The 23,610-nt window shown below is 43.0% G+C and overlaps 1 protein-coding gene and 1 long non-coding RNA gene across 5 annotated transcripts in view; one reads left to right on the top strand and one right to left on the bottom strand.

Annotated features, from left to right (window-relative positions):
• Positions 1-344: 344 nt before the first annotated feature.
• The window catches only part of tafa5l (TAFA chemokine like family member 5, like), a 73,012-nt gene continuing 49,746 nt past the window's right edge, over positions 345-23,610 (bottom strand). For 2 of the 3 annotated variants that reach the window (XM_078949692.1, XM_004070228.5), the window contains 2 exons: positions 4,297-4,341; positions 345-1,281 (listed from right to left, as the gene is read on the bottom strand). In XM_078949692.1, coding sequence (XP_078805818.1) covers positions 4,318-4,341 — 24 coding nt within the window. In that variant the 3' untranslated portion in view covers positions 345-1,281; positions 4,297-4,317. The remainder of the gene's footprint in view (positions 1,282-4,296; positions 4,342-23,610) is intronic. The other variant, XM_078949691.1, reaches the window with a different exon arrangement.
• LOC111947638 (uncharacterized) lies at positions 6,424-8,717 on the top strand. 2 transcript variants are annotated; one of them, XR_002873499.2, is made up of 6 exons: positions 6,424-6,547; positions 6,652-6,746; positions 7,478-7,531; positions 7,750-7,907; positions 7,986-8,077; positions 8,483-8,644. It is a non-coding gene; the product is annotated as an uncharacterized LOC111947638 (long non-coding RNA). The 2 variants fall into 2 exon arrangements; XR_002873498.2 differs by having other exon boundaries at positions 6,457-6,746; positions 8,483-8,717.

The following is a 23,610-nucleotide window of genomic DNA, read 5'->3' as shown; positions in this document are numbered from 1 at the left end:
TGGAAATTGGTACATTCTCACTACAAAGACCATGGCTGACCTGGAAACACACAACAACAACAGTACACACTCTTTGTGTCCTGAAATGCAAACATTAGAATAGTGTTGTCGCTGTGTCTTGGAGCGGATAAAAGGGACATTTTCAGAACCTCAGCTCAGTTTGGCAGAAGAGAAAAGCAAACAGGTGTTGTTTTTTTGTGGTGTTTTGGTTCAGAACCTGGGCCTTATTTTGGTGGTTGTTTAGCTTTCATTCCTGCGGAGCTACTTTTGGGGTCTGACGGGCTGTCATCTTAGTCAGCGCATCGCTGGAAAAGCCAAAACATCATCAAGGATTCAGACATACGTTTAACCACACGACTGAACTTTAATTACAGAATTTAATTTACAGAACAGACGATGACCTTCCCCGTTTCCATAGTATTTCCCCACATTATAAATATCTCCAAATGTTGAAAGAAGAGGGAAAAAGCAAAATTAAGGATAAAAACTCATAAATGCAAAGATCTGTAAAATCCCAAAATGCTCTGGTCTGAGTGTGTCCCAAAAATATACACAAGTATGAATAATGCAATGACTAAATTCACAGTGTCTTTCTGGATGCACACACACACACACACACACACAAAAACACTACAATGAGCAGGGGGGGTTGTTCTCTCGGTGGTGCCAGGTTCATTGGCAGAAATGACTCATCTAGACTCAGCGATAAAACAGAATCCTCTGAAAAGTCCGGGTCTCACCATCCGGGTTTGCTGAAGGATCTTCCTTCTGATGCGTTCAGGTGTGGGGGGGGGCGCTCTGTGGCTGTCAGGCTTCAGCCACTTTCAGAAGACAAGGACGATGGAGAGTGTGTTCCGGATCAACCTCAGTCAAGTCTTTAGCAGCTGAAGAAACCGAGATGCTTTCAGAGCGCTGATGATGAAGAAGATGAAAGGGAGGAACGTTTGAGAGACTTTGAGTCTGACTGACGTCACTAACGTACCAAAAACGCCTCAGCAGAGTCACCATCCCTCAGAGACCAGTGGCTGACAAAAAAGGAAAGAAAAACACCAACACTAGAATCTCTGTCCACCGCCGGCCTCTGAAAGCTGCTCCGTGGTCATGAGTCCACGATGAGTGCTGATCACAGGGGGAGGGACCGTCGCTGGTGGATCTAGTGGTTTATTTTACTTGGAGTCTGTTTTCTTACGGATGTTGGGGCCAAATGTGAAGGTTGGAGCCTCGTGGATGAATGTTCAGGTGCTGGACCAGCCTCGGTTTCTAACAGAGATGTCAGTGAACCTGTGGAGGGAAAAAGGAAGAAAAACGTTACTGTGGTTCCACTTATCTGTCATCTCAGCTGGATCCTGGTTCCTTCTGGGCCCCTCCCTGACCTGCAACCCCTGGAGAATTTCAAACTCTTCACATACAAACCACTGGACCGGCTTTTGGATTTTCAGTTTTCCTTGAGTTTCTGAAAGGAGAACCATTCTGGTCTGTTTCTGAGGTGCAGCTGGTCCAGTGTTTTCTGACCCGGGTCAGGCAGCATGTCACCTTTGAGCATGGAAGGAATGGGAACCGGAACCTTTTCCCAAGCTGTCTAGTTCCCAATCCTTTCATTTTTTCTCTAGACATTGTTTCTGTGTTCAGTTCCGGTTAGTTGATCTTTTATTTTTTTCTCGTTAAGCCAAACTCCGCCCCCTAAAGTGTGTCCAATGAAGTTCTTATTTGGTTCAGTTTCCTCTTGATTTATCACCTTAAGTCTTTTTTCTGACACAAACTGAATTAAAATGCTCAAAATTATGTTTTTTTCCTTAACTTTCCACATTTCGGATCATTTCTTTTACTCCTAAAGAAACCAAACACCCAACTATGAACTAAAAAAAACACTAATTGTCCCAGTTATGAGCTTCCTTGGGGATTGATTGTTTTTATCATTTCATGGTGCATAAAAATGTAAAATTAGAATCACAGCCACTTTAGGAATCAGAGCAGCACCATATAATTTGTCATTTGATGCTTGCTGGCTTACTTCCATAATTAATAATAAATAGGAGCTGAGGATGAAAAGCTCACACCTGGATTCAGAGGAGCTGCTGAGGGCCGGGAATTAAGCAGCTATAAAATCAATGACTAATGAAGCGCTTCTCAGCAGCCCCCCCGACACATCAAACAGCTCTGGATTGCCCCCCCTGTTCTCAGTCATAAGAAACTAAACTGCGGTACAGACTGGGAGCTGTTTGGAGTTCACTGCATTTCGGGGCCCCTCCTCTTCCTCCCACCTGGAGCCCCCTCAGTGAAATTCTGCAGGTAACGACTTGATTTATCCAATTACCTGATTGGAAAAGCAGCATGAATATTAATGGAATTCTGCTGAGACTGGTTTATGTGGATAAATCCATAAATGTTAATAAAGTGATTCAGGGTGACACTGGACAAATGGGGCACCCCAGGACTGCCTGTATAAATCATTCAGACGCTTAAATATGAGTTGGGGAAAATGCACACAGAATTGCACAAATGTTCTGGGCCGGCACCATAAATATTTATGACCCCCCCCCATTCCTCCCTTTTCTCTGTCCTTGGTAATTGCGCGTGATTCATTTTGTTTTTCTCAGTAGAGTCGGGAAAATCAATCTCAAAGTGTGGGCTAGGAGACATAAAGCATGCAGATTCCAAACGCCTGTGGTTTCTGCAGAACATAAAAGCTTGAATGATATTCTGTCATTGTTTTGGGGCAAAGAATTCATTTTATTCTTTTCCTTCTCTCCTTGCTTTTAAAGAAAAGAGGCTTTTCTGGAAGTGAGGCTGAGTTCGTCTGACCGCCAGCGCATCCAAAACTTTCATCAGAACTTTCTCCAAGTTTAGTTTCCATCTATAATTCTACTGAAATAGCAGCAAAGTCGGGTCTGATGTTTAGTGGAGTTTTTTGTCAAAGAAAATCTAATAAAACTGAAGCTTTTGAGGAGAATAGGAACATCTCCTTAAATCTTTTTTATCGACGATGGCAGAATCAAAATTATATTCTCCAGAAAAACAGGCCGCTTTGTTATTTCTCTTCATTATCACTATTGTCTACTTTTTCATGAGAGAGTTCAGGTTTTATTTTTGCTCAAGCTCAATGCAACTTCTTCTTTGTCTTGGTCTTCCAGCTGCTCCCTTTAGGGGACGCCACCAAGAATCATCTGCCTCCCTCTAACCCCTTTCCTCTGCGTCCTCCACCCTCATGTCCTCCTTCAACCTCCTCTTTGGTTTTCCTTAAACCATCTCCATCTGCTTCCCTGCATGGATCTCCAGAACATCCATGATCTGCTCCTCTGATGGATTCTGTCCTGATCCATCCTGGTCCCAAAGAGGACCTCAGCATCTTCACTTCTGCTGCCTCAAGCTCTGCATCAGCCTCTAAACCAACAACATGGCCTTTCCTTTGGTCACACATCTCACCTGAAACCTTCCTCCACCTGTTCCAGCCTGTTTCCACATGTATCTCCACCTCTGCTCCCCGTAACCTCACCGTTCCTCTCGTTCACACTCAAATTCTCTGTCTTGCTGCAGCTGACCTTCATTCTTCCCCTTTTCAGAGCAAACCTCCACCTCTCTAGATGTTCCTCCACCTGCTCCCTGCTTGCATATAGATCGCAATGTCATCTGTAAACATCCTGGTCCACAAATCTGTCAATCTGTCCATCACCATGGAAACAAGAAGGAGCTCAAAGTTGATCCTTGGTGCAGTCCCACCTCCACCCGGAACTCCTCTGTTACACCTACAGAACATCTCACCACTGTCCTCCAGCTCTCATCCATGACCTGAACAACTCCAATGCTCCTCTCTGTCACTCCAGACGTCCTCCTCCTAACCACAGCTCCTCTCTCTGGATCCCGTCATGGACTTTCTCTGGATCAAGACACAAAGCAGCTCCTCTTGACCTTCTGTGATCCTCTCCTGAAACATCCTCATTGCGGTTCTCTTTCTCTGCATGAAACCAGTCATGCTCACAGATGTTCCTCTGACATCGCTCTTCATCAGCTTCATTCCTCTGTAGTTTCTCTGTACGTCTCCCTCATTCTTAAACGTGGCATTTCTCTTGCATTTCCTTAGATATAGTCTCACTTTTCAAGAACTTGTTTAACAGTCTGAAAATCTGCTGCCACCTATCCTAAACCCTAAAATATCAAATCAGGCAGATATTTCCAGCAGGAGTTTCTTGACTTTGGTCCGGTAGCCGTTTCCTGGATCAGTCCCTGTATGTGGAGCGACTTGAACCATGTTGGGGCTCACAGCGGATCAGCATGAAGCTTCAGAAGCTGGAAACCTACCTGCTTCTCCTCCTCGGCGTCCTACGACGGCTCCTTGGGCAAAGGCTGAAAACAGAAGAATGGATGGTCAGCGGGGGCGGAAGGGAAAGCGTCTCTCAGCATGTTGGCCTTGAACACTATGGACCATATGTTGACTCGGAGGCACAGATGGCATTTCATCTTAGGACAGATTCAAAAAGCTGAAGGTCATTCAGTTCTGCGGAGGTTTTATGACCTCTGGAGATGCTGCAACTCTTCTTATCCAGAAAATCCAGAGAGTAACGGCCACCTCATTATCTGAATTAACGACAGAAGTCTCTGCTTCGATTAGTGGCACCAAAATTTTTATCGCATTAGCTCAGAAGCAGGGTGATAAATCGTGTTTCACTCTGCTTCCTGGTGAGCACAGCTTCTTACTTTTATCTTCATCAGAAGCATCAGATTGTCTGAGCTGCACATACAGACCCCCCCACCCCCCACCCCCGCCTGACCAGAGGAAGGAGCAGCCCCCCCCATCCTGACAACCAGCCTCTTTTGTGTAGATAATGAGCCGGCTAATCATAATCAAAAAGCTAATGATGTGTTTAGCCAATCAGAGGAGCCGGGGCGAGGGTATTGGCATTCTTCCTTCACAAACACACGGACTTGGTATTCATCTGCCCTCCGAGGCCGCCCGGCCCGCCCGCCGACCGGGCCAGAACCTCTTAAAGAAATTCAGTCTTCTGCAGAGGCGCCGATCTATCACAGCGCGGGAGCAGCATGTCATCTAAATGCTAAACACTACCACGGCATCTTTAAATCAAAACAAGAACAGCAAGGGGGGGTCGGAGGGATAGACTGTTTATGAGCCCGCAATAAAATCTGCAAACATTTATCTCTAAGGAAACGTCAGACCACAACCTGAGAGGAGAGACGGGGTCACTGCCGCTCCTCGCACCCCAGAGGTCCCGCCAAAGAAAAATGATTGATTTCAGTCTGAAGATCATTAAAGCAGATCTCAATGGGACCCCCCCCCCACAGCCCCCCAAAAGCTGTTGGTCTCAGTCTTAGTCTCTGCCATCGATCCAGGCGGTCCCTGAAGTTAGGGCAGAGTGCTGAGGCGGCACAGTGGACGCCACTATTAACTGCTCCCTCTAATTAAAAGGGTAACAAGGTGAGTTTGGGGACCAAGTGTGTGAGCGATGGCGCCTGCTGCTCAGCGCCGCGCACTGGAACGTGGCGCCGAGCTGTGCCTTGATATGGCACAAGGCAAGAATCCAAGGTCATCCGAGGCATATTTATCTCCTGCTGCTGCCACGACTGAGGAGATTCACTGATACACGGGGGAGCAACCGGGGAGCAACCAGGGAGCAACCGGGGAGCAACCGGGGAGCATTGTGCTGTTTTCACTTTATTTATGATCAACTTTGATCATTTCTTTATTTGTTTATTTTTGCCAATTACCCTTCAAGTTTCATTTTCATTCAGCAATTCAACATTCAGCTCCTTCTAGTTTTATTTATTTTTTGATTTAACCTTTATTTGGCCAGGAAATGTCCCATTGAGATTAAGAATCTCCTTTTCAGGGGAGTCCTATGGTGGCAGCGATATCATGAAAGCTATGAAAGGAGTTGCTTCAGCGATGTTGAAGCATTGTAATTCCTGTTTCAAAGCAACACAATCTGCAAGTAACACATCATCAAAACGACAAAGCGTCGCGTCATAGCATCAAGATATCGAAGCAGTTAGCGTTAAGCGGTCAACAGAAGGTGCATATCCCCATTTCACACGCTCCAACTGGCGTTTATTCATCCCCGTGGACAGGTGAACTTCATTCGTATAATCACAGCTGTCTACCTAAATGACACCCCCACCAAATCAAGAAATAAATACTCCACAAATTAACAGTTTTGACACCTACTGTACATTCCAGTCCCTAATTCTCTAAAGAATAGTTACAAACTACATGTAAGAAGACAAAACTACACTGAAAAAAGTAAACCATTGCTGTCATCAGTTTGATGCGTTTCTACTCATTGCATTAATATAAAAATTTTAATTTACTCTCTTGAACTCAATTCTTATAAGTTATGCAATGTGTCTTTGTTTTTTTTTACTTTACTTTAATGTAAATGATAACAGGGTACCAAAGTAAAATTTTTTCGTTTTGTGAAAGCACAATTATTAGGTTGAGTTTGATGTGCGCATGCGCACTAAATGAAATGCAAATTTGGCGGGCCGTATTTCTGCCATAATCTGAACTGCTTCTCAGAGCGACAACTCGACAAGTAAGGTAAAACAACATCAACAAAAATCATTGTATATTAATTAGTTCAGTCGTTTTCTCCTTGTACATTTAAACGAGGATTTCCTTCACTGCCTGGACACAATTTTCAGACGACGTTAGTCGGTCCCCAACCCCCAGCAGCAGTAAGTTTGTTTGGAAAAGAGGAACTAACCGCCGCCAGGAGACCGACAGCAGCAGCTTAAAGGTAAGTTCTTACCTCTAATAAGACAAAAGCACTAATTTAAATACAGTCGGCAGTTTTCGAAGCTTGCATTGGTTTGAGTTTTCCCCAAGAATTTTAAGCTTTTACACTTTCTGCTGCAAATTCAACTTTAGCTGCTGTGCAGTTAAGCTAGTGCAGTTAAGCTAACATTTAGCACTAACAGTGAGGCTCTCATGCCGTATTTTGCGACTGGTGAATTTATTTTAATAAGGAGTACAAATTGATGCAACACTGCTATCAAACACTGTTTGTGGTGTATTTGCTGTCGAATGTTATTTACTACAGGAAAACATCTATGAGCCGTGTTACGTTATGTTACACTGGATATTTTATTGAATTTAACAGGGACAACTGCTCTCCCCGAACCGACCGTTCACGCATGCGTGAATATTACGTCACTTGACAGAGTATGTCGTCGGAGGTTAATAATAATAAACCTATTAAATTTTTTATAATGATTGAACAAAAAAAGAGTTTATGGGATACGGCAGCAGGATCCTTAACACTCAACACAGACACATTTTTAATGTCAAAAGCGGCTGCAGGAGCTTGTGACACTTCCCAGTTTTTCCCTGTTGTCAACATTCAAAAAATAAAAATAATCAGAGAGAATGGCTCCAAACTGTGTGGCTGTCATTATCGTGTATGATCATTGAGATTTCCACTGTCTGTAATCATCTGTAATGACTATTTTTATTTATTTTTTCATAAAGACACTCTTCGGTTTCTGCTCTGCATCCAGTCTGGAAGCCTTTGACTAACTTTTGGTAAGTTTTTTTTTTTGTTTTGTACAACCTATGCAATTGTGATGAAGGCCCAATCATAACATTGCTCTCCCTACACCCTAAACACCTGTTTGTTTTCCGCAGTTACTCATCGACGTGGAATTGTAAAGACTGTGCCCATACTTATTCAAGACGATCTGAACTCCTAAAACATTACAAACTGGACCATCATCATCCATGTTCTCTGATTTCATTTTCAGATAAATGCAGACTTCTTGAGAGTTACAACAATTACTTTGGAGGCAAAGTTTTTTGCACAGTTGGACAAACACTCCACCAAACTTCTAGAGGTCATCAGGAGCAATGGAGGGCGTGTGAAAGAGCAGACCACCAACATCTTAGAAGTTCTGGATGAAGGGTCTGTATGACATGAGTGGTCCATAGAGCAGTTGGGTGGTTAGGTGAACTTTTAACTAATGACAAGCTTTCTTTTCAGATTGTTGACATTACCATCAGAGGAGAAGCCATCCTAAAATCTCTGATGATCTACTTGGTGAATCTTTTGAGCACCTCATTAAAGAACACCAGGTAAGGTTATCCACCTCTCAACTATGACACTCTTTTATGATGTAGGAAATGGAACATGGCACTGTATGGGTTAAGATCACTGCCAACAAGAAACATATTCATAAAGATAAAGTTGTGCACAAATACTAAGACTTTGTGCACAACTTTGCCAAAAAAAAATGAATACAACATTTAGTTTGCATTTTACATTTCTGTTTTAAATTTTCTTTGCTTTGAATACAACTTTTGCTTAACGTTAACAGTCAAAAATATGTTATGGGGTCACAGGCATATGTATCTAATCCCGAAACATTGATAAAGTAAAGTGAGCATACACATTGAGGCTTATTTATTTAACTAAAACAAAATTATACCTTTTAGAGCAACGCGCCAGTTGTCATATGTTAATTTTTTTTATGTCTGCAGAACGGTCTGGACAGTGATGCTCCGCAGATTGAAACCATGGCGATCTTTCTCACTGGGAGAGAGGATCTTCTCCGTCCACCAACAGACATCAAGATAGTGATGGATGAAAAAAGTTTTCAGACTGAACAGCCAGCTATAAGTTAGTGTCAATTAATGTTTTTTTTCCCCTCACTTAAGTGTATTAGTATTGGGAAACAGTTTTGATGTTTATACATCTTAAAGATGTCATGTTTGTAAATTTGGATGTGGATATGTTCATGGAACAATAAATATTGTTTACATGAAGAAATGTGTTCTGAGTCTGTGTACATCAATATATAATTCTAAAGCTTAATTCAGTTAATTAGATTGTGAACCTGACATTTTTATCTGAGACAACTTTAAAAAGTAAATTGCTCAAAGATTAAAAAATGGATTATATCAAGTCGTTTTTTTCAGGTTAGATAAAGTAGAACATTTCCAATGAGTAAAAAACAGAACTTATTTATTTTGATTTAGAGAAACTCAAAATAATTGCTTTTCTTCACCTCACAGAATCAGTTTAACCGAAATAAAAAAAATAGGTTAGGCTAAATTATTCATTTACATTGATACAATGCAAATATATTAGGTGTGACAGATTACTTCAATTTTTTTAAGTTAAACCACTGTTATATTTTTTTCAGTGTACTACAGGTTAACACACAAGAAAAACCAAAGACAGATTCCAAATGAATATTAAGTCCTGGTTCCTGGTTCTTTGGCTTCCTGCAGAAGACGAGCCTTGGTGATAGGTCTGTCTAAACAGTTCGTCTTGGTCTAGATGCACATTGTCCTTGCTTATCAGCAGTCATTTCTACAAACCCACCAGTTATTCAGGCTTTCCAAGGTACAGATTTATCTGCAGGAATGACCATGTCTCTCTCCACGCGTAAAGTTCCGTCAGGCGTGTCTCCACTCCTGCCGTTCCTGAAGTTGAAGAAGGTACCGGTACTCCTTAACTGCTTCCAAAACAAGTCGGACATGAACTGAACTTGTTTCCATCAGCGGCGAGCATAAAACATCCTCTTGATGGAATAACCCTGGAGGCAGCACTGGCTTCATCTTCAGCTAAAGTAAATGATTGGGAGTAAGAGCTTCCAAATCACTGTGGTCACCAGATTGAGGGACAGCTATTGCTGTAGCTTCAGCTTCACACAGGACTGTATGGAGGGACTCTTCGGCTTGTGTTCTTAAGGTGGAATTTAGAACTAGATCTAATCACCCTCTCCCTCACACCACCATGATGCGAGACAGAAGGTGGATTGAAATGCCACAAAATTCCAACAATGCATCATTAATCTGAGCCTGAGTCCATCTTCCTTTGGCTTCTGTCCGCTCGCGCTCGGCCCCAACAAAGTTTGTGCCACTGTCAGAGTGCAACTCCAGCACTCGACCACGCCTTGCAATGAACCTCCTTAGATCATTGGCAAGAGTCTGTATTCAAAGACGACAATACTTGAAGATGCACAGCTCTTCTAGCCAGATATGTGAAGATGGCGCCATACTTTTTTACAGTTCCTCTTCCTCGGATGACCTCAAAAGGCCCAAAGCAATCCACTTAAAAGAGCATTAAAAGAAAAACTGGGAAACTCTGCTTAAAAGAAGATCTACAATAAGTTGTTGCCCTTTTTTTTTCATGCAATCTACGACAGACCACACATTTGACAGAATTCTTCTAATCAAACTACTAGCACCTACGATCCAAGAAATAGTCAGACAGTGGCCTGTGAGCGTCTCTGCGTCACTTCCATCTCTACAAATACATCAACCTCTAGTGGTTGCATCTGTTGGATCTTCTTCCTCCCAAGAAGTTGTTTGGAAAACTCCTGATCTGAGCAGAATTTCCATTTCTGGGTGTCGGGTCGTCGCTGGGATCACAGCGGCTCAACCCGTTTTACATCTGACAAAGCAATCTAAAGGGGCTCAGGGACGTCAGAGTCTGGTGACGGGCGGCAACCACGGATTCTTAAACGTCCGCGGCTCCGCTTTCCGCATTCATTATCACAGAACCCTCCAACTGAAACGTGGCCTGTGACTCAGACAATTTCACAGCAGACAAAACCCCAGAGACGAGGCGCGCGGCGTAAAACACAAGTGGCACTTCAAAGCCTGGCGGTGACAGAACTTCAAACGGGGAGCAGGATGTTCGCCGTGCAGAGTGACACTGGAGAGGCGGGGGGTGCATGTGCATCCGAGAAGCCCGTTGACAAAAGAACACAAAATAATGACAATATAAGATGAAAGAAAATAGAACAGCGTTTTTCTAGTTTTTAATATACAATATAGATGAGTACTCCAGGAAACCTGAAAGTTCAAAAGTATAATCTCCAAACTTCCTGTAGTCTGTAAAAAGAAACACATTTCCTGCTTCCTTCCACACATCACAAACCTCTGCCTGCTGAATCAAAAACCTGCAAAGGAACTTCGGAGGAGCAACTTCCGTGACGACGGAGCTCAGCAGTGAGCTGGTTGAACACTACTCATGTTTTGAATGGAAGCCTACATCCAAAGGCAAAGCAGCCTGGCTACAGTATGTTCTCCCCGAGGAACCAGAGACGCTGTCAGATACAATATGACAGGAGCACAGTGGGTTCACCAGCAGACGTGTCTGCGGCGTGAAGGCCTGGAAAGGAGCCAGCACAACATAAAAGCTGCAGCCGTGCTCTTTTGTCTGATCCCAGTTTCAAAGGGAGGATGACGCTGCATTCAAATCATCTGATTAGGGGGGCATTTCAGAAGAATACAGTCCCTTCAGCATGATTATGCATTTAAATCGACACTTTAGATAAAACTTTGGTAGTTAAAGCAAACAGATGGACTTAATGCTAGATATGATTTTACATAGATGCTGGCAGAGCAGGACATGGAGCAGAAAAGACTCGTTTTATATATTCTGAGCTGCTTTTGAGCCGAAAGTGAAGATTCAGATGTTCCTTTAGTGACCTGCAGCTCACTACTACCCTCCTGCTGTTATGGACACATGTAGTCAGCAAGTCTTCATCATGAGTTCCTGCCTTTACTTCTCACGCGTTCTGTAGACTAAATGGATGCTTGTGGTCACGTCTCTGCCTGATAGACCAACCTCCTCTAACGAAAGCACCGAGAACACAAACGTGTTTGCAGGCGATTCTGCTGCAGCTGCACAGACGCACAAAGCAGCAACTGATGTGGTCACAAAACCAGGTTTGAATCTCATGGCGGTACATGCAGAGACGTTTGCAGGCTAAACCACAAAGAAGAGATGCAGGCAAATGTGGAAGGACCAACTATTATGAGCTGATTAGGAAACGGTCTGATCAAGTCAAATAGGGAAATATGACAACAAAAGAAAATTATGGTTAAACAAGTCAGGAGAGTCGTGAAGCATCCCTCTGTTGTTCTGTTTTAAAGCTTGTCACATTCTCGTGAATCTGTCGGTTTGAAGTTTACTTTTAACAAAGTGAAATGTACAGAGTCCAGAAAACCCCCCCAATGAGACGGAGGGACCTTCACTTTTTCCTTTTATCTACTTTTCTGTTGTGTCTAGTAAAAAACAAGGTAAGGTTAGGAAAAGATTTGTGTTAGAGTTAAAAATGTCAAGAAGAACATATTTAATCAATGACTTCTTCGTTGATTGAACTGTAGCTCTCATGCATGGATGTATGGCTGTGTTGCATCTTTAAAACAAAATAACTATTTGTGGAAAGATTTGATATAAAAGCGACTTGGACAGAGTTCTTCTCCACGATCCACCTCCAATCAGCAGGAGGCGCTGTGAAGACCTAAAGCTGAGAGTCTGAAGTGACAGATTTCAGCTGCATCACATTATTTGCTAATGTTGTGTTATGTTGCTGTTTAGTTGGAGAAAGACACGTTAACATGTGCAGTTTGAAATAAAAAAATGAGAAAATCTAAATCTGTATATTCAAGAACAAACAGGAGAGAGAATCTAAAAGGTCTTTTGGATTATTTTGAATCCCAACAGTTTCCTTTTTCATGGGCTTCAGGAAAACAGCTCTGGACTGATCTGTTGCTATCTGTGAGGCTAACAGAGTTCCTGCAGGCTGGCTGCCGCGCTGCTGACAGAGCTGGGGAGGGAGTCGAGCTGCCTTTGAGAATAGATCTCATTAGTGGCTTGTCAGAGCTCAGATGGTCTGCAGTGCAGCGGTGACCATGGCGACACATGTCTCAGCTGCCTGCAGCGTGAGGAGACCCTGCTTCTTTGTGACTGAGGTGCTGGAGAGTGTTTCATGACAGACTCCCTGAACTCCATCACCTGGAACTTTCTCTTCCTAACAGGTGAGAACTTTCACCAAAACTGGACTTCAGCTGTTAGAAGCATAAATTTCCACAAGCTCACCATCTGATGGAACTGTGCACAATTCCTCCGTTTTTCTTGAATCTGGACTCTTTGAGTCATGTGGCGAGGCTTCATCAAACCTGCAGAGTCGACCGGCTGGTGTCTTTATGTATGTGGAAAAGTTGGCAGCACTACACACAGTCCCCCCACTTTTTGGCCTGGCCCTTGTTGGATATGAGTGTGTGGCTGGAGGAGGGCCGCCCAAGCAGAAAAGAATGGAAAAGTGCTTCCAAAGCCTTTTGTCTTTGGTCCCAACTGCCCTTAAGGGTAGATACGGGCTTTCTGAAAAATGGGCAAACCTGTACGGGGCACACAGGTGACCCAAAGGAAATATCAAGATCCTCCTAACAGCGTCATAGCAACCATACGGGTGCTATGAGCTTTCTGTGACCTGTCAGGTCATGCAGGGTGTCTGTAACTTTGTTTAAACTCTACATTTGCAGCTTTTCTTGGTAGAACAGTTCGGTTTCCCTTCAGGCAGCTCCTTAGAAGTGAGAAGCATTTGCTGTGTGGGAGGAGGAAGAATTCCAGTTCGTATCGAGTATTGTGTGTGGAATATAATGCATGAGAAACTACAACGCTATGGTGGAAAGCATTTCATAGATGAAGTGCCCTCCAGCTTGTAAATGATCTTTTTCTAAATGAGTCTTCTCATGTCCCAAAACGCAAAGATATGACAGCTTAAGCCCCCTCCCATTACAGATGCTGATGCCATCACACCTTCCTGTTTACCTGCATGAGCAGAGAAAAATCTGTCTCGTATCACAAATGTTTCCTGTCTCATCGAAATTCCACCTGAGCATGGCGCCATCCTCTGTACGCCCATGCATGTGCGACGCGCAGCTGTGCTGTTGTGTAACCTTCATGTCCACAGCCCCACGTCAAGTGTATTAAACCATAATAATAATCATAACACCCCCTCCAGGCCTCCCACGCTGCACTCTCCACCTCCGAGGATCACATGCAGACCTTCCAGCGGCTCGGTAGTGAAGACAAATTGTCAGCTTGTTTGGGGGAGGGCTCCTGAGAGCGGTTCACATTAATGGTTTGCTGGCAGTGGAGAGCGGGCTGCATATACAAACTCCATTAGTGTGTGAGGAGTGCGACCTGGCAGGGCCACCGCGAGGGCAGATGGTGAAGAGGAGGCCGAGGAGCTGCAGGTGCAGGAGAAGCAGGAGCAGCTTCTTCACCTGCTATCAGCACCACCACACCAACAGGACGCCACCTTCCTCTTTATGTGTACATTTTTACTGCTTTTTTTCATCTCTAAATGTTGTTAAAAAAAGTCATAGGTGTTTGGATTTTAGGCATATGGATTAAATGTTTTTAGCTTTATTTAATTTTCGGAACAAAAAGCTATAAATTAGAAACCGGAGTAAGACGCGAATGGCAGAGATAAAACCCAAATTCAAGCGGCATCATAGAGGTTCAGTACAACTAAATATTTCTATTGAAAAACAAAAAACTCATTATAAAAGTATAAATAAGTACCGTAATTCAAAACAGCTCTAGGACTTTTTATGAGCAAAGAGTTAAAATAAAAAGAGATCAGGAATAAAAAAAAGCATTTCTATGTAAAGTATTTAGAAAGCAGGACTAAGAAGTCGAAACTAACAGAAAAACTACAAGTACATTTTCTTCATCTTGTTACTTTTTAGTTTTCAGGAAAGCAGATCAAACCCGTGAGGGTGGAGACGTAATCCTCAGCTGGTGACAGCTCCAGCAGGGACTCGGACAAGCCGGAGCTCTTCCACTGATGTCTCAAAGAAACCAAACTGTGTCTGCATGAAATCATTCCTCTGAATCCTGCTGAGACTCCATGATGTGTTTCTGTAGGCCGGGTTCCTGATGACACCTGGATCTGCTCTGGGTTCTTCTGGCTGAAGCTGAGCTCTCACTCTCACCCTTCAACACAAAAACGTCTTTCGTTTGTCTTTTTCTAACCACAGAACCTCCCGGCGGTTCAAATGGATTTCAACATCTTCAGTGAGGATCTTCATACTGGTGACTTGAGCGTTAAGCCTCACCTGCTTGGTTGTGGATTTTTGTGACCTCACTGTAATCAAGATCGGAAATGTTTAAAAAGCAGAGGACTTCTGCAATAACCCTGTACAACAACTCACTATGCAAAAGATAACCTTTGCACATTTTTATTAACTATTTATTCAGTTTTTTTTTTTCTATTTTGCGCATCCTTTTACCTGCACTGTTCTGTAAATAGCTTTTTAAATTATACTACTACTTTGATGTTGGCATTTATGCTACATTTTCTTTGTTCTTGTTTTTTTTTTTTTTTATTTCATTCTAAGTCTTTTTTTCCCTCTGCTGTCAGTTGCTATGGTGACAAACAAATTTCCCACGTGTGGGATCAATAAAGTACTTCTGATTCTGATTCATAGTTACTCCTTAAATGAATCCAAGTATGTCTCCAAGCCGAGCTTGAAGACAACAACCTGGAAGAAGTGGAGACCTCCACATATCATGGCAGTGTTGTGAACCGACAGATTGGAACAGACATGGATGTTAAAACCCCATTTGGAAAGGCGAGAGCATCCTTCATCCTCCTCAAGAACAACTGGAGATCCGTCCTCATCACAATCTGAGCCAGGACTCTCCTGTCCCACTGAAACATCAAGTCTGACCTGCTGTACGGAGCAGAAACACAGAGAACAAAAACCACCATCAAGAGGTAGCAGATCAATTCTTGTCTATGAAAAATGCTCAAGATCCACCGTCGAAACCATCAGCGTCACAGAGCTCTGGCGAAGAACAAACCAGGCGAACAGGAAGAACAGATCAGGAGAAGATGGGGTCGGATCAGCCACATCCTGAGGAAACCCAGCTGATGGCGGGGTGCTGATGATGGTCTACGCCCAACAAGAAATACAAGGACGGACGATGGACCGACTGACTGAAAGAACCGTCCAGGACCGAAGAGGATGGGGGGAGTTTTGATTTGATTTATTTCAACATTTAAACACGAAGATCAGATGCATTGTCTCAAGACACGCCTCAGTATCAATGTCTGAGCAGATGAGAAACAAGAGTAAAAAACAACACAATTAGGCTCGCAGAAGGACTTTAGTGCAGACTCACACCCGCACACAAACACACACACGTCAGCACTCCCTATTCAATGACATCACACAACAGTAACATGAGTCAACGTTTAAATTAATAATGAAAATAAAAATCCACTTTGGGGAGGAAAAATACGACGGAGTATTAGGGCCACCAAAAAAAAAGTAAAATTACGAGATTTTATCTCGTAAATTTAGGAGATAAAAACTCGTAAATTTACGACTTTTTATCTCATAAATTTACGAAAAAAAGTCGTAGATTAAGGAAAAAACACCGAAGTTGTCCGTTTATCGGAACCTAGCTTGAAGATGAAGTATGTGGAGCCTTTTGTGAAGCTTCATTTCCGGATTATTATAGGTGTAAAACAAAGAGATTCTGAACCTTTTGGCGACTCAAAATCAGATTAGTTTCCGTGTAGCAGTCTTTCCGGGGTTCAGTGTCAGTAAAGCGGAGTTTCATATGTAAAATAAGGAGTTCAGAGACACGTTTGGGTGTAGACAATCGCTGTAGCCTTTATTCTCCTTTTCATTCACATATCCTGAAGTTCATTTGTCTCATTACGTCATGAACCTGTCATCCCAACACCAATGCGGAAGTAAACAGTGTTACATATGCCCCCTCCTGCAGATGAAATGTCCCGTTTCAGCATAAAACAATAAAGAGGAATGAAAATAGTGTTTTATATTAGCTTTGGAACGTTGAAAAGATACGTAGAACGTAGAAAGGATTCAAGCAAACAGCTGCAGGGACACCGACGACGGCTTCATCGGGCTGCAGAGATCCTGCAAACCAACCATCAATAAATAAAACTTTAATGAATCGTAAATCAAACAAATGACCTTCCAGACATTTGGAACGTTATCAATAAACATTCAGCTCAACCTGTTCAACAAAGTTTAGTCGGTCTTCTCTGCGGCTGCACGGCGTTCACCTGCTGCTCTGCATGCTCACTTCCACTGTAATCTCCTAAAATTACGAGTTTTTATCTTCCAAATTTACGAGATAAAATCTCGTAATTTTACTTTTTTTTTTTGGTGGCTCTAATTTTTTTTTTTTTTTGGTGGCCCTAATACTCTGTCGTAGAAAAAAGATCAACAATAATAGCAATAAAAAGAAATACAACTTAAAAAGTAGTATACAACAAAAGTAACATTAGAAACAGAAAAGCCTAAATTAAATTTGTTTAAGGGGCAATGGTCTACATCCAACCAGATACTATGACTCCAAGCAGAAGGTCAAAGCTTCTAAACCAAAAGGCGATCCGATGGTTCAAACACATGATCAGAGTTTCTCATGACAACAGCACTGCTTTTTTACCCAAAAGCTTTGAATCTCAGAGGAGTTTTGGAATTTTTCTTTTTCTTTATGAGTTCTAGTCTAGAGGTCTCGTCCAACATTCGGTTTATGGGATGTCACTGTAATACTTCCCTGGTTATGTAAACGTAGAAACAGATCTGAGGTATTTTTCCAACATGTCGTGCCTGCATCTTAAAGCCGTGTGCACCTAAATGAGAGTTTTATTTTATTCATGTTGCTGTTGTGGATCATGTGGATCACTGATCTTCTGCCTCCTGGCTGCTCCTCTAACATGTGGAATTCCCCTCGGTCATAAATAAAGCCACATTTTATCCAAACAGGATTCTGGATTTAGACACGATAAAACAATATCAAAATTTAATGTATAACTGATACAAAAATTGCTTTAAGTTGCATTAGATGTGCAGTTTTCGGCTTAATACACCCCCATCAGCTACATTTGTCACTTTGTTTTATCTTCCAAACGCACCTCCAGCAAACTTGTGCTCCACAACATGAATAATGAGAGCAGCCATTATCATCTCTCAGTAACACTGACTGCCTCCATGTCAAATGATTGTGACGGCATGGAGGGAAATTCTCTCCCATTTAAACTCAGTCTGCTCACAGATTCGCTCCCTCCAACGGAGGCCTCCGTCTCTCCTGCCTGATCAGGTCTCTGTGGACTTCTCATCCTCATTTATCTTCCATGGTGCTCCTCCAACCATCTCAAGTCCTCAAACAAATACCCCTGGATCCCTCCTCTCTGGCCCCCCAAACAGAATGAATAAATAAACGGCCGCATCACTCGTGATTAACATCTCCAGCAAAACTGCTCGGCAACAGCTCATGCAAACATTCAGGCCAAGAGGAAATTCCTTTTTGTTGCTGTCGGTTCGCAGGTGAAGCTCTCAGGGTAGATGAGTGGGGCAATTGGCACTGCAGCCCAGGGCATCTGAAAAGGGAGGGGGGTGTTAAAAGAGAGGGATGGTTGGAACTCCCCCTCCACCATTATTCACCTGAGGCTGAGAACAGACGTCCCATCTGAGACGCTGTGGCGTCTTATTAAGCGGTTCCAAGTGGCCTGTGCGCTCTGTCCCTCCACCACCGGTTTCACATCCAGATGTTTCCCACTGATTGAAGAACAGCTGTAATGATTGGATTATCATATCATTCTGAGTTAGTAGCAGCTGCATGGCTCATTTGGCTGAGTGTACTGGCATACGGGAAACCAGGGTTGGTTTCCAAGGGAGCGCGATGATCCAGTATGGGTCCTTGGGAAAGACCCTTTACACTACTAGCAAACTGTGAGGCCACAAAGGGGCCTCCCTGTGCCGGTCCCCAGCCTGGATAAAATACAGGTTTGTGTCAAGAAGGGCTTCCGGCGTAAATATCTCTACCAAACCACCTGTGCAAATGAGTGAGAGCTGATTCACTGTGGAAACCCCTGAAAGGATATGCCAAAAGGTCAACAACATCAAATCATTCTAGATGATCGTATATTATTTTGGGTTATAGCATTCCTGATCTGCATGTCATTCAAATATAATCTTTGCTTTAGGAGTCAGTCCTGTTGACATGTCAGCTTGAGCTGAGTCACATAACCCTTGTGCTATCCTATGACCCCCCCCCCCCCCCCCCCCCCTTCCATTGGGGTGTTCTCCCTACCATGACAAAGGTGGATAAAGGTGGAAAGATTTCATGTAATCCATGGACACCAGTGAAGATCACAAATCATTGAAGAAAAAAGGTTCAGAGCACTGTCTAGTGGGTCTAGATGACCCCACTCCCAATGTTAAAGTGCCTAGGATAGACCAAGGGTTACAGAAATGTGTGTTTACATTTTACCGCTCTGATTCACCTGATTTGCTGTCAAATCACCTGGCAGGTCACAGATTCTGAGTGACAGAACCAAGAGCAGAAACGCTGAGCTAACATGAAGAGATGAAGGAGTTTCAGAAACATACAATTATCGCCTTTGCACCAGGATTATGACACAGACTCAGTTTGAATGGACGGGAAATGATCAAAAGCTTTAGACATTTGCTTTCACACAAACCCCCCCAGCCCACACACATAGATCTAGTTTCTGCTGCTGATCTGGGGGCAGTTTGGCTCAAAACAAACTTTGAAGAAGAAGAAAAGTCTTCCATCCCTGTAATCCTGACTATTGTCCACTGATATCATCATCCAGGTTTGCCCACCAAACACTTTCAAACCTCAAGCTTCTCTGGATTCAGGCTCGGGCTTAACTTTACTTTGAAATGAAATGAGGTTACATCACTTCCTCTCTTGGAACTTTAAGTAAACTGTCTGCATTCTCAGTGAGCTGAACCGCACCAGAGTTCACTTGCAAGATAACCAGGATCCTCGCTTTCATTTGGGCCAGAGCTCTCATGTTTGGCCCGGAAAAGAGTTTAGCAGAACTCCACATCTGCAAACCAACACAACACCGTCACTGTTCTTCCTCAGACCTTCAGGTAAGGACTGTCAGTCCTCATAAGCATGACGGGGACGACATAAATGTTCTGCCTGTTTTCAGGAAAGTCATTAACAGTCTGATGTTTGAAGGCAAACACGGCAGACGGACCAACGTTAAATCAGACGTGACGCAGGCTCATTCCAGGACCAAATTCACCTTGAAGTTTCTGGCTGAGCCCAGACAATGTTCAATTTTTCAGTGGCTGTAAATGAAATTTTGATGCGTTCTCTTTAATGCATGTGACAGGTGTTCCTCATTTCAGCGAATCAGCAGGTATCATCACCTGACAGTCTCTTAGCTCAGTGACTTTGCAGTTTCATGCAGTTCATTGCTTTCTGAACCACTTTAAGTTTCTGTGCTGCTGACAGCTGGAGAGGAAATTCCTTTGATGGATGAGCAATTCAACCCTGTTTTATTAATGTTTCACCAAAGCAGTGCCTAAGTAATCTTTTTTATTATAGGGGGAAACCAATATCTGACTTTAAGCGAGTTGGAGAGAAAAATAGCATTTAACGGTAGGAAAGCCCTCAGGAACTCCATCGGCTTGACTGATTAGGTTCAGGAGAAATAAGATTAACATTTCTCACTTTTGAAATCCTATTTCTGCCGACCAAAGTGACCCAGAGATTTTGAGCGAGTACATCATTTTCATAACCATCCTGAAACTGAAATCATCCATCTCCGTTTCTTTAATGAGTCGGATCTGGCGGAGCAACAGCTTCCGTCTGCGCTGGCTTTAAATGAGACTTATTTTGATGTAAAAGTATTGACACAAATATTTTTCCCACACTCTTATTAGATTAAACGAAACAGTTTCTTTATCCATAGTGTCACAGAAAAACTCATTTTCCTTCTCCTTCAAAAGAATGTGATGGTTGTTCATGAAAACCTGTTCTCCGTCTTTCTCGCTCCGTTAAATAAAAAGTTCAATAAATAAATAAAACTCTCATTATTGGTCACAGCTGGAATTCTAAAGAAAAATAATATTTTCTAATAAAAACGGTGTGATAAATGTTATGGATAGAGAGAGACGCCTTAAAAACCGAAACACATGAGCTCGACTTATGGACAGAAACGAAACGTTATTGACTCAAACCTGAAAAAAACAAACAAGGATAAACATTAAGAGAGAACTGAGAGGACACAAACCCAGAGCCTGACACTGACTTGGTCACATGACCTTTGGGGGGTTGTTCTGTAGGGGATCTGCAGATTCTTGGGTTGTCTGGGTCCGTGGAGGGTCATAGAGGAGCTACATTTAAAGAGGAGCACAAGTTTGTCTTGCAGTCTTGTCACTCGAACAATCCCTTCAAAGGACGCCAAGAGTTGAGTGAAGTCTTAATAGGGCTAATGGAAGTTACACCCCATTATGACATTATGATGCTGTCGTACGGCGTCGTTTAGTAAGGTGTGAGTTTGGCTCTTTACTGACCGCACACAATTGCTGCACGCACGGGGTGTGCACGTGACACATGTAGGATGTGCACGCCAACTACATTCTGTCTAATTTCCTCATTTCTAACAGTCAGGCTGCAACAAGGAGCGCGCACGTGTCACGTGAACAGCACTAACGGGCTCTTTGTACGGTCTGCAGGACTTGGAGGGTTGAAAACATCAATCAATCAAATCATATCAATCAAATCTTTATTTATATAACACTTTTACATCTGCCAGACATCCAAAGTGCTGCACAAGTATAAAAACACTAAAACCATAGGTAAAATTTAAAAAAGCACAGTAAACGAACGAACATAGAACATCCGTCTCACCTACTTCCCCCTTACTTCCCCGTACGTGTTGTGGAAGTGTTAACTACCACCTGTCGCCCGCAGCATGAATGTAGAAAAAATGTGCTTGAACATTTCCTCTCTGTGGGTTCACTGAGCGGTCTATGACCTTTATGTTTCCTGTGTACAGGTTTGACCATTTTGCTCCCGCAGACAGCCCGTGTCCACCTGTAAGGACAGCTGGGACTAAAGCTTAATGGAAAAAAACACTGAGGGATGCGAAGCAGAAAGCAGCTCTGAAAATGCAACAGGATATCCTCGTACAGCACCGAAAGGAAAAAGCAGGAAGTCCATAAACCCCAAAAACCCAAAACATGATGACAATGAAGAAACAGAACCGCTCCTGTTGAGCAAACTTTGGTATAGCTCTGGAGCAAACACAGAAGATCCAGGAATTACACAGCATATAAAAATAATTGGAGGAAGATCACTTGGTGAGAAAACAGGCCTGCGTGATGTAAGCACTACAGACAACTGCCCCATGTCAGCTGAGCCAAGTTGATTGTGTGAAATTGCCAAGTGCTGTGGTGAGAAGCACGCAGTGACAGCGAGACCCGTAGCTATGGCGACAGCCACTTGCCGTTGAGCCTGGAGGGTCATTATTGTTTTTCTCTTTTTGTCTGGAGGCTTTCATTGGTGACAATGCTCCTTCTCTGCTGATTCCTATCAGAACACACCAGGCCAGTGAGCGCTTTGATCCGAACCAAAAGTCGGACTGCAGCACCGAGGCTGCCCTGCAGCATCACAGGACATCATGACACCCGATTGTGGGCTTTAAACATGCAAAAGGTTTTTACGTCTGTGACAGTCAGCAAGAGGTCATCTGTCAGCACAGCAATCTTCATGTCTTGGTTTTATTATTAATTGTAAATAAATTCAAGAGTAAAAACTCAAAAGCTTGTGAGTATATAGATATGACAGTGGTTAAAAAGGTCATTAATAGCATCCCTAAGCCTCTAACATAGAAATGTAACTCATGATTACAAACTGGGAGATTCCCAAACCAAATGAAAATAGTAAAAGTGATTCCTGTCTATAAGAACGGAGACAAACACCAATTTACAAACTATAGACCTGTTTCTCTCCTTCCACGATTTTTTAACAACATTCAATGATAAATTAGATGTATTTATTGATAAATATAACATTATAAGTGAAAACCAATATGGTTTTAGAGAAAACAGATCCACCTCATTGGCTATCATTGATGCTGTGGAGGAAATCACAAACACTCTGGACAAAAAGAAATATGCAGCTGGAATTTACATTGACCTAAAAAACGCATTTGACTGTCAATCATGACATCCTACTGGACAAACTGGAAGTGTCTGGGATAAGAGGACTAGCGCTAACTAAGGAGGAACTGGGTGGCCGTGGTGCAGCGGTAGGGCGGTCAACCCATGATCACAAGATTGCAGGTTTGATTCCCGCCTTGCACACCCATGAGTCAATGTGTCCTTGGGCAAGACACTGAACCCCACCTTCCCTCTGGTGGAATGTCGGCGCCGGTGTTCGGCAGCGGAGCCGCCACCAGAGTGTGAGTGTCTGTGCATGGGTGAATGAGACTGTGACTGTAAAGCACCTTGGGCCTTCAATTAAGGTAGAAAAGCGCTATATAAGTTGTTACGGCTGTGGCCGTATTTGGTTTTGTTTTGTTCTTTTTGTTCTGTGTTTTGTGTATTATTTCTGTATCAGAGCGGGACTTGTGTTTTTTGTGGATCTTTGTGTGTCTGATTATTTGCAGGTGTGGTTCATGTAGGTGTGGGCTGGCAGCCTTTCAAAACCACCACATGGACCTCCACATAATGGGAAGGGAGTATTGCTGCAACAAGTCTCCACTGCAGCTTGGCCCTCTTCTCCATTTTGTTTTGTTTTTGTCTTCTCCACTTGTTTTAGTTTGTGTTGCACTTTGTAGTTCTTTGTAGTTTGTAGTTTTGTCTGTGCCCACTCTGTTTAGTCCTTTGGTTTATAATTTTGTTTAAGTGAAGCTGTAGGGGTGAACCGCCATTTTCTTTAGTACATGTTTTCTCCTGTTTTTGTTAGGTTAGGGAGGTTAGTGTTCTGTCTTTGATTTTCCCTTTTCTTTCATTTGTAGGTAAGAATACATGTTTCAGTTACGTAG

The sequence above is a fragment of the Oryzias latipes genome, chromosome 7 (assembly GCF_053564925.1).
Source record: "Oryzias latipes strain Hd-rR chromosome 7, Olatipes_Hd-rR_3.1".
Taxonomy (NCBI): domain Eukaryota; kingdom Metazoa; phylum Chordata; class Actinopteri; order Beloniformes; family Adrianichthyidae; genus Oryzias; species Oryzias latipes.
The sequence above is the reverse complement of the archived record's forward strand: the minus strand, read 5'-3'. Positions and strand labels throughout refer to the sequence as shown.